This window comes from Aricia agestis, chromosome 15, assembly GCF_905147365.1.
Source record: "Aricia agestis chromosome 15, ilAriAges1.1, whole genome shotgun sequence".
Taxonomy (NCBI): domain Eukaryota; kingdom Metazoa; phylum Arthropoda; class Insecta; order Lepidoptera; family Lycaenidae; genus Aricia; species Aricia agestis.
In genome coordinates this window covers 2,443,182-2,455,036 of record NC_056420.1, presented here as the reverse complement: position 1 = coordinate 2,455,036, position 11,855 = coordinate 2,443,182, and the positions used below count along the sequence as shown (strand labels likewise).

The window sequence follows — 11,855 nt, the reverse complement described above, 5'->3', positions numbered from 1 at the left end:
CTTTTCGTTTACGTTTCATGAAACGAGATTCTTCGTAATACTTGTCGCTTATAAACCATTGTTTTTAAATGTCAAGAAGAAAAGTTTTTATGAAAACACTGATGACCCGGTGATCTTCGTTTCATTTTCCTCCTAATAAGGGGTTTCCCAATAAGGACTTGACAACTTTTTTCAAAATAAAATTAAAACCATTTGAGATTTTTCAAAAATTTTAGTATCGAATTGAAGTACAATAAAAACATTTTTTAATGGAACTTGACTTCGCTCATATGGTCACTGCAGGCCCGTTTGCAGCGATGATACTTTGAACCCAATTTTGTATGACTTTGCCACACATTTCGGCTATTTTGCGTTTAATTTTGGCTCTGAGCTCTTCAGACGGCGTAGACTTATCCAACGACTTGACGCAGCCCCTAAGAAAAAATCTAGAGGCGTTAAATCGCACGAAAGAGGCGGTTAATCGACTGGTCCATATTTTGAGATAACACGCTCATCAAACTTGCTCTTCAATAAATCGATTGTAACGTGTGATGTGTGGCTTGTGGTACCGTCCTGTTGAAACCTCATGCTGTCGAAGTCCATATCTTCTAATTCGGGCCAAAATAATCCATAATCATGGCCAACCTGTCTGTCTGCTTGGGCGAGAATTACGATCGAAAATCGGAGTTAGCACTCTTAAAGTAGCGGCCACCGACTCCGAATTTCTGTAGTAAGTAAATTTTTAAGATTTGCAGACGTTGTTCGTTCGTGTACTTCACCATGATAAAAATGTTATGTCTAATGAGTAAAATGAGAGTAACAGTTCGATGTTAAATGAAAGGGTGCGTCCACAAACTAAATTCAAAATTCTCAAGTCCCTATTGGAAAACCCTTTATAAACCTTCCCTGGACTTTCACAAATATATTTTCATGAGTAATCAGTTTCAGCGGGAGTAACAAAACCTTTAATTTATTTTTATTTATTTGGATTATGTATTTCATTTTCAGAAGATTATGTTCCGTAACTTACTTAACGATTTCCTTACTTTTAGATATTTTTCCTACACTCCGCGTCACAAAGTGAAGAATGGCACTAACTTTTCTGAAGCCCGTAATGTAATTCCAATAAATATCCTTAGCAAAATGGTGGAGCATAAATGTATTTTCGGTAAAACGAAGTGCCCTAAGGCCCTTCGCCGTACTTTATCAAAAGAGCTAATGAAGTCAATATCGGGAGAAAAAATTGATGCGAAGGTGAGGGGAACTTTTATTCGGGGCCAAGAAACAATGAACAAGAATACAATTTATGTGGTTCACTCAATGCGAGCTTACAGGAAAATATATCTATTTTGGCTTAGTTTTTGACAGAATATAATATTCTTCTTATATAATTTTTGATTGGTAAAATCAATAATGGTATGTTAGATTTTAGTCGTAAAACAATCATACTAATACTATGAAAGTAATTATTTTGTAGAATGTATAACGTGTATATAGATGTTGGTGCCATAAGAGAATAAAAATAATAGTAGCAGTGTATAAAAGTTTGTAACATCTTTTAGCTCAATATACTGAATGGATTTAGACGTCTTTATATTTTTTGTGCCGAAGAAACTGTGTTTAAGATGTAGGTAAGTATAGTTTGTAAGGATACAGGATACTTTAAACTAATGAGACAAAAGGCTGATTGGACCAAAAACTTCTATTTAAAATATAATTCTTTGAATCGGACGCTATTAAGCATTTTTTAAATTACGTATTGTGTTATGGGTGCAGTATTAGCTCATTTAGAACAAGACTACATTCAAAATTTAACAAAAAGAAAGGTTTCTTCGTTAGTATACAGCTTAACAGCGACCAATTTATTAATAGGTTTTCGTAAGTAAAGGGTAATATTTAGGTATTTTCGTTAAATATTTGCAACAATATTGTATCTTATGAAAAACTCGTGTCACAACTCACAATGAACGAGAATTCGAGGGTCTTAACTGAAGTTCAAACCTAACAAAAAGTTACGTGAACTGACTTGGCAAACTTTGCACCCACTCCAACTTTATACATGATGTCTTTTCGATTACGCTAAAATATAGTTAGATGTTTTGTCAATAAATATTATTATTTAAAAATAAGTTTAAATTCTTTAGAGTTTATCAAATTTTTATTTGGCTGTAGGTTAGGTTAGATAATTATTAACTTAGTCGAGTACTTAATAATTTCTAATTGGTAACTAATATTAATATACAATATATAATTATATATACTTACATAATATTATAAAGGTCGTTTTAGATTTTTATTCATTTTTATTTTTAGATTCATTTTTAAATAAAATATCGAGTAATAATAATTACATTGAGATGTTAACAAAATTACATTATAATTATTTTATTTTGAACTATTCCACAAGAAAAGCGCCATCTAGCAAACAATACTAGAACTGGTAACGCAACTCGCCAAACTGCTAAATATTGAATGTTCGGGGTTTTGACATAAGCCCCACACATTATTATCTGTAAAACTCTTCATTTAATTGAAGTTAAATCAACATTTAAAGCATAGACATAATATATAGGTATATATTATGTCTATGATTTAAAGCATAGACATAATATATACTGTCGATTTAAAGTGTCTCTGAGTGCGGCGCGGCGGTAATTGTACAAATAATATTATACTCAATGAATACAAGATATTATATACAAGAGAGACTAGATATTATAATATCTCTCTTATCCAAAAGCGCAAATATAATATATAAACGGGAAGCTAATTATTATTCCGTCTACTTAAGGCCATCCCCTGAGCAATCGACCTTGACCATACATTTGCCGCGTCGCCGAGATCACACCAAAATCCTATTTTTTTTACATACCTTAGTTCAAAATAATTGACCTTAAAAAATTCAAACGGCAAATACATATGTAGTTAATGAAATTGTCGATCTATTGGCGTATGTTTCAAATAAACGTAATTTGTAATTTGTAAATACTAGGGAGATACTGAATGTGTGCTTAAATTTAAATAAATTGGTATTACTTTGGAAGCTGATATCATGAGCATAATAAACGAAAATAGGAAATTAATAACGGAGAAAGGAATTTTCCTATTCTGAAGATTATTGCTGTATTTTTATTATAATTTTGTAGCTTTCAAATTATGAGTAAATAAGACTCTAAAAATGGTAAATCTCCGTAGGGGGAGCGCCTTAATATCAGTTTGCGAACGCTACACAAGTGCTAAATAAACATAAACAACCTCCAACTATACAGATATATTTTGGGCTCCACGTTTATAATCGGAGCCAAGAATTTCGTCGTAATATTCCTACCCAATATTACGGGCGGCGATGTACGAAACTTTAAACAATGTTAATGGATATCCTAAGAGTAAGAGGGGTTCCGTACCCAAAGGGTAAAAATGGGACCCTATTAGTAAGACTTCGTTGTCTGTCCGTCTGTCTATCTGTCTGTCTGTCTGTTACCACTTCACGCTCAAACTGCTGAACCAATTTTGCTGAAATTTTGTATGGATATACTTTGAGTCCCGGGAAAGGACAAAGTATACTTTTTATTCCGGGAAAATGTACGGTTCTCGCGCGATAAACGATTTTTGACGCAACGGAGTTGCGTTCGTCATCTAGTATTATCATAAAATATTTAAAATATTATAAAAAGTGTGCCCTTTCCCTGTTTACTCTATCAGTATATCTGTTACTTTTAAGGACACATAGTTACATTTGTATTTTTAACCGACTTCAAAAAAAGGAGGTTATCAATTCGATGCGTATGTTTGTGATATTTCCAGAACTGCCCAGTTTTTGTATATTTATTATTTAGTCTATTTCAGTGTCTGAACAAATGTGGCCAAAAGTGTATGTATGTATATGTATGGTTTTTTATTTGTGTTCGCATATCTCCGGAACTACAAGACCGATTTCAGTAATTCTTTTTTTGTTGTACTAGGTATTGTTCAAATTAGGGAACACTATAAGTTTCATAAAAATCGTTTCAGTAGTTTTTGAGATAACACAATTTTAATTCTCAATTACGTACGATTTTAAAGTCGGTTTAATCTTTTTAAAACAAAACTGTCTAATAATCGTTTACCACATCCGATACAACTCCGTGAGCCCCTAAGTATTTTGACGTAATAGTTTCCGAGTTATCGCGCGCTGTGACAAGTTCGTGTTTAGTCGGCTCTATTATGAGCCCCTCACAATACCAGAGTAGACAGAATTATAGAGTATGCCGACTTAGAACTAATGTTGAAATTTTTAAATTTGACGTATTATGACGAAAATCGTCGCTAGGGTTGTTAGCTTGTTACCTACGAATTTAAAACTATGACATATTCGCTGGACGTGTTCCTCTTTGGTCGTATTGTTGTTTGTGTTTTGGCACATGCGATTAATATTATCAGAATCAAATTTTGAAATCTTTATTTTAAATATTTAAAAATAAATTATATCAACCAGCGCGAGGCACAATCCGGTCATAATCCTAGTGAAACCCGACGAATTTGACAGATATTGAAACCTGTCCGTTTCTTTGCAGTCGAACTACCGGTAGTTATGTCTATTGTGACAATACTTCAACTTCTATATAATCATCATCATCATCATCTTTATCAATATCATTACTATCATGCTTCTTTACTCTAAGAGTCTAAGGTGTATATTATCCATATCCACATTATTATAAAATATGCGAAAGTATGTAATATGTCTATCTATTACCTTTACGTCCAAACCGCTGAACCAATTTCGATGAAAGGTACGGTGAAACTTTGAGTCCCGGGAAAGGACATAGGAAACGCCTAAACCGAGGAACCCCCTGGGGGTTTATCGGCTTGGGCGTATAGTATATATTTGGACGTGAAGAGGTAACTGACAGACAGACACACTTTCGCATTTATAATATTATACGGATTATATACCTATATCTGAATGAGTAATGCGCAGGTTTCCATTTCCTGTGTAGTATCACAGATTCAAATATAATGCCAGTCGTTTTCCTGGTGCTCAGACACAATGTTAGAATTTAATCTAATATTATTATTCTTGTGTGTGCTTATTTATATTACTGGTAAGTACACTTCTTCAATTTTTTTAACTTTTGGCATAATAATTTTATCATCACTGATTCTCCAACTAGTAAATGTCCAATGTTAATTTTTATGTACTATCAGAGAAGTTGATTTCTAGGCAGATGGGGGACCTACGTAGTTTGGTCGCGTTATATCAACCGGACAGATCACAATTAACATTGAATTGACTTGATCCGACCAAATGACGTTGGTCTATCAACTGCCTAGGAATCAATTTCCTCGATGGTACTTACCTTACTTTTTAAGTAAACGAATCTCACTGGAACATTGTCCTCAACTTCGTTTACATGGATACCGTACATTTTTCGTCCTATTTCTCTTCCCGGGGCGCAAGGCTTTCCAATCTCCGGACGTACTTTTATTGATTTCAGTTCAGCGGCAAGTTTTAACAGACAGACATATTTTAGAACTAGACGTTCCGCGCGGCTTCGCCCGCGTAAATTAGATATTTCACATACAAATTAGTCTACAAAAAATAGCCTATGATCTTTCACGTGGTCTATTTCTTATCTGTGCCGAATAACAGAAAAATGACTTCAGTAGTTCGTGAGATAAGCCCTTTCAAATAATTTCCCCCGTTTTTTCCACATGTTCCTCTATTTCTTCGCTCCTATTAGTCTTAGCGTGATAAAATATAGCCTTTAGCCATCCTTGATAAAGGGGCTATCTAACACTGTAAGACTTTTTCAAATCGGACCTGTAGCGCCTTTAAACAAACAAACAAACTCTTCCGCTTTATAATATTAGTATAGATAGAATTGTAATCATTATTTAAATTTAGGTATATCAGCACAATTATCAGAAGAGGATTTGGCAAAGTTTATATCAGAAGCTATGCAAGTGAGTTTATTACTTTATTTTTACTGGATTTTTTAAGCCGCGTTATAACTTGTTATACCATCGAATAAATTTATTCATAGGAAGATACATTATTTTGTCGGGTTACATAAACTGACATTGAAATGCAATGTCTTAAGAATTAAGATAATAATATGTCGGCTGGGTTTGACATAACGCAACCAAATTGCGCAGGTCCGCCATCTGCCCATGAATAAATTTCTCTAATAGTGCAAGTTGTTTTAGTCAAGACAGTAGAATAAAAAAATATATTTTTTTCAAATTTATTAAGTAACAAAAATCTATAAATTTCAGAGCAACCAGACATTGGATTATGATTTTGGGAATTCCACGGAGAAACCTTGTGAGCCGTACACTCCTGTCAAACCAGTTTTCACACAAAATGCTATAAGCGAAATTAGTGAGTATATTTAAATTATTATAAATATCAAGAAATATGTTGACAAATTTTAGAGCTGACCTGAAGGGGATTCCTAGTGTAGACCCCCCCCCCCACGGTCGAATTGACAAAAGATCTCGTCCTATGTGTTTCGGACGTCAAACAAAGAACGCAACCCCCAAAATATCAAGTTTGTACGATCAGCGGCTTGCACTGTATATAAAGACCACTTTATGTCATTTAAATTTTAAAGCATATCATAGGATCTTATGTACTACGAGAGAAGTTGATTATAGGCAGATGGCGAAACTACTTAATTTGGTTGCGTTATGTCAAACCCAGCCGACAGATCACAAACAACATGGAATTGACATGATCCGACCAAATGACGTGTCTGTCAACTGCTTATGAATAAAATTTCCTCGATGGTACAAAAGGTGATTGTAAATCAAAATATTCTAGAATGTATGGAGTATATATGGGAGATGGAAAACAGAGAAAAGGAAGCACAGTGGGCAGAACGGTGTAAGTTGAAATATTATTTACCAATTAACACATTATGCGTGATTTACTAATTTTAATTATTAAACTCATTTACTTCTTTACGTTACTTATTACGTTTACGTTTTCTTGAATCTTACATGAAAATATATTGTGTTACAAATTACCTACAATAATATATTTTTTTTATAATCTAAATTAGCAAATGTAAAATCAGTACCGACTGTCCCCACGAGACAGTACAGGCAATAAGCATAACTTTTTGGATAGTTAATATTTGTATTTTATATTTTAGGCCGCACATATTTGATTATTCAGATCAAGAAAGGATATTTTCCAGAAGCGTTCTTTTTTATAAAGCCTCCTTTTATATTTGGTGGAATCGGAGCCAAGCCTAAAGAATTCCCTCATATGGTAAGACTTAAGAGCTTATATCGATTTTGCAAAATAGTAATAAGTTGTAAGAAATGTTACTTTGGGGCATAGACAAAATCAATTAATTGAAGGTTATATGTAAAAGACCAACATTTTATTGATACAGAGTGTAACGGAACTTATAGTGATACTTAAGGGTTTGTATAATGTATGTGCCCCTTAAATGGTGATACTGTGAAAGCATCAGCGCTTTATAATATTATGAGTTATTATATATAATAAGTAACATATTGATACTTTAATAATACTAGGTACAAAATGTAATAATATCACCAACAATGATTATTATTATTGGTATACTTCAATTATTGTAATAATATTTCAGGGTGCAGTTGGATGGAGAGCTAAGAACACAACACAGAAATGGGTTTACAAGTGTGGGAGCACTCTTATAAGCGATAAATTCTTGTTAACAGCCGCTCATTGCTCGAAGCTAGTTTTGAGCAGAACCAAAGATGTCGTCAACAGCGTCCCCGAAGTTGTCATGCTGGGACTGGAAAATCTGGAAACAGATGAGGTATTACTCTTTTTCTTTCAATACATCTACGTATATATTATTATAGAGAACAACTACTGTCATAATGCTGCATCGCGCTATAGAAGGTTTCTGCCCAATGCCACTTTCGAAGATTTCGTTTTCGATTGAAATGTATGCCTGTTAACTCTTCCATTATCACTTCTGCTGGAACTTTTGGATCTATCATTTTGAGATCTGTCGGTACTAACCGACAGAGGGAATTTATACCTTGCGACAGCTTTGCAAAAACCAGCAGATTTTGCATAGTATAATATGCTGTCAAACGCCTATCGTTACCTACGTCAATACTTAAAAAGAAAGAAAGAAAGAAAAAGAGAAAGGGAGAAATAAAGTAAGAAACTTTTTTCCTTCATCATCTGCTGGTTTTTCCTCCAGTTTGACATACACGGTAAACCGATCCTGCAAGAAATCGAAAGAATAATCGTCCATCCGTTGTACGCGCCGCCTAAGAAGTATAATGACATCGCTCTCATCGAGATGAAGACTGCTGTGAGATTCGCTCCAGAAGTACAACCAGCTTGTCTCTGGTCGAGAGAGGATGTGGAGGTTCCTGGACAGAACGTCACCATAACGGGATGGGGAACGACTGAATCCGGTAATTCCAAAGATTGGTAGCTACCATCTGCTTGGTTGATCTAACTTTCGTTGTTTTTTTTAAAGAAACTGTACTAGTCAAACATGGTTAAGTCTACAGTTGAAATAGGTCACAATAATTGCTTATAAATTGGAATAACTACAGATATCTAATATAATATCTCTGTTTAATATACCTTTAGTTCCTTTTCTATTATTCATAAAAAGACGTTACCCTAATACTGTGCTGACTTTAGTTTCCTCAATACACAGGTGACCAGGCTCATTTGCTGCAGAAAGCAGTAGTAGATGTGCTGGAAAATCGTCAATGTGACCAGCTGCTCCAGGACACCCGAAATCGCAACTGGCACGGACTAGTCGAGAGTCAGCTGTGTGCGGGGAAATTGGAAGGCGGTGTTGATACGTGTCAGGTACATACAAGCACTGGAGAGTTGTTTTTTAAATTTGATTTTGATTCCATTTTGATTCGATTTTTATTCGACTTAAATTTGATTTCGATCGAAGTCTTTTACTATCAATGATGCCAAAATATTATGTTGTTAGTTTTCTGTACTATGCTCTCAGGGCATAATATGCAAATAATATATGTGAAGGTGTGGGAGGGATAATATATTACTATTCCATCCCTCCCCTTTTTTTTACTAAATTGGCGGATCAAGTTAAGTAAAACATGTATCTAATTTTTTTTCTGTCCCTCTAACTTCATTCGGGGTTGCTTTCCTTGTCAGATTCTCTTATTATTTTAATTTCTAAACTCAATATTACTTAGTAAGAATGGAGCGAAAAAAAAATCACTACTTTGGAAATCATAGTCAAAATAAATAACACTTTCAGGGTGACTCCGGAGGGCCTCTCCAGACGATCATACCGACTGAAACTGAAGGCAAGATTTATAGGATAATGGGCGTCACATCCTTCGGAATTAAATGCGGTGTACAGAAGAGGCCGGGAATATACACTCGAGTGTCCACTTATGTAGACTGGATAGAGGGGATCGTGTGGGCGAAAAATAATGTAAGTGTTACATATTGTTATCGTTAAATTGTAAATATAGTTAGATTGTGATACAACAAGCTTTATTACAAATCTGTCAAAAACTCGCAAAGCTGTAGGGTAATCTACAAAGTTTGAACGAAATCTGGCCGTTTAAAGTGGGTCAAAATCGCGCCCAAAGAAGTCGGTTACAAACAAACATACAGGTGAAGCTAATAAAAAGCGTATAAAAAAATGTATTCTGCTACCAACTGCTGCACTTAGAGACGAATATTAATTACTCAACTGTAAATAAATGAAGAATTTGACAGATAATGTATGGAGGCTTATGTCACAATCCTCATTTAATTAAGTACAGTTATTTATAGATTTTTTTAAGGATATCAGATGGGACTAAGAACTAGAAATATTTACAAAATATCTAGTCAATTGCCCAACATCCTATTGCGAATCCAACTCGCACTTTTACCACATGTTTTTTTTTTGTTTCAGATTGAGGATAGGAACTTTCCAGGAGTCAGGCTGTTCAAGCTAAAAGGCACAACAAGAAGTTCAGCACCTCGATCCTTTGTAGATCATAATATATATATTTTGTTTTTATTTTTTTCTTATTGTTACTGTATAGTATAAAGTGTTTTTAATTTATTTGATTGTCTCATTCGCGAGTTTAATCTAATAACCAAAAATTTATTAAAAATTGGAACAATATATCGCCAAATCCGGAAAGCAGAATGAAAAACAACTCAATAAATTCAAATATGTAGTGGGAAATTTTGGGAACATTTTGAAAAATATCAACATGCTTAGTTGAGTGTATAATATGCTAATTTTCATTTTAACTTTGCTTAAGATTTAAAGAGAAGAAGAAGACGAAGATGATTAATAGATTACGTTTTAAAAATTAACCTCTTAATGAGATAAATACAAAATGTTTTTTTTTATTTTTGCTAATTGCCGAACATTATGTGGAGTCTGTTTATGATTTTTATGATTTAGTCGTGTCGACGAGTCTGCGCTGAAGCGCAGACCTGAAGGGAGATCGGTAAATTTTCCTTCATCAGCGTCTTCATGGACCAGTAGCTCTTCCAGGCGATTTCGATTCGACGATCGACTTCCTTCCCTTGTCTATTTTTAAAAGAAACTAGTTTCTTTTAGATGTACTCGTCGATATATTGCATTTCTTGCTCGTCTACCTCGACCCTACGCTTCGTGCTATTGGTCATTATTTTGGTTTTGGACCTATCCATTGTTAGTCCCACCTCGAGGCTTGCAGTGCTCAGGACTTAGGACCGGTAGTATTAAGTTTTATATCAGCGGTGCTATATTGGCATAAATGATTCTGAGGAGTTCTATATATTTTGGATCTATGTTTTGATTATAAAGAGAATTAAATATAGCAGGGCGTTTAATGCTGTCAAAGGCTTTGGTGCAATCAATAAAGGCTAGGTATAGAGGCTTGTTGAATTACAGTACTTTTCGAGGAGTTGGTTGGTTGGTTGGTTTTTTTCTCATATTTTAAGAAAATACTAAGTTATTGAGTTGATGTGAATATCCCAAGGAAAACGAAACATTCAGTTTTCGAGTGTTTACTAGTTGGAGTTACGTCGTTTGGCATTAGATGTGGAGTTCGATACCAACCCGGCGTCTACACACGAGTGGCGAGCTACATCGACTGGATAGAACAGCATGTTTGGAAATAGTCGACAAGCTGTCTAAAACAGCAATAGCTTCTCTAGTACTAGCTACCCTAGCTAAAAGAGTAACGGCAGCACTCAGAGACATCAATGATGATTAAATTTCAATTACTTAATGAAGAGTTCGACAGATTATGTGTGTGACTTATGTTAAAACCTTCTTTTAATTGCCGATAAGTAATTTTTTTTTATGAAATAAGGGGGCAAACGAGCAAACGGGTCACCTGATGGAAAGCAACTTCCGTCGCCCATGGACACTCGCAGCATCAGAGGAGCTGCAGGTGCGTTGCCGGCCTTTTAGAGGGAATAGGGTAATAGGGGAGGGTAGGGATGGGAAGGGAAGGGAATAGGGGAGGGAAGGAAAGGGAATAGGGTAGGGAAGGAAAGGGAATAGTGCTGGGCCTCCGGTAAACTCACTCACTCGGCGAAATACAGCGCTTGGCTGTTTCACGCCGGTTTTCTGTGAGAACGTGGTATTTCTCCGGTCGAGCCGGCCCATTCTTGCCGAAGCATGGCTCTCCCACGTATGGATTTTTTTTATTTGTCGTGCGGTCGTACAGCTCTTCGATTCTAGTTTCGGCAGCTAATAGTGATTATTGAAGCACTTGTTAGGTACAAGCTGTTTACTTAACCTAACAAACCTAACCACCGAACACAAGTTTGCCATTATAAATAAATGGCATTATTTTTTTTTATGAAGTAGGCATATTGTATTAAGTATAACCAAATTTTTTTCCCGTGGTGCTTCCCCCTTTGTTCGGACATCAATGTCATTACA

At 35.0% G+C, this 11,855-nt stretch overlaps 1 protein-coding gene across 1 annotated transcript; it reads left to right on the top strand.

Moving 5' to 3' along the window:
• The first annotated feature begins 4,996 nt into the window (after positions 1-4,996).
• On the top strand, positions 4,997-10,402 carry LOC121734432 (serine protease snake-like). The gene is made up of 11 exons (XM_042125043.1): positions 4,997-5,063; positions 5,867-5,925; positions 6,238-6,343; positions 6,785-6,847; positions 7,119-7,237; positions 7,584-7,775; positions 8,172-8,391; positions 8,643-8,800; positions 9,225-9,404; positions 9,876-9,996; positions 10,380-10,402. Exons 1-11 carry the CDS (start codon positions 5,009-5,011, stop codon positions 10,400-10,402), a joined length of 1,296 nt encoding a protein of 431 aa, XP_041980977.1. The 5' UTR covers positions 4,997-5,008.
• The last annotated feature ends 1,453 nt before the right edge of the window (positions 10,403-11,855 follow it).

Coding starts and splice junctions, on each gene's coding strand:
- LOC121734432 (XM_042125043.1), top strand. CDS start 5,009: ATGTTAGAATTTAATCTAATATTATTATTCTTGTGTGTGCTTATTTAT. Junction 6,848..7,118: donor AGCACAGTGGGCAGAACGGT/GTAAGTTGAAAT, acceptor TTTATATTTTAG/GCCGCACATATTTGATTATT. Junction 9,997..10,379: donor GTTTTTATTTTTTTCTTATT/GTTACTGTATAG, acceptor TTTATGATTTAG/TCGTGTCGACGAGTCTGCGC.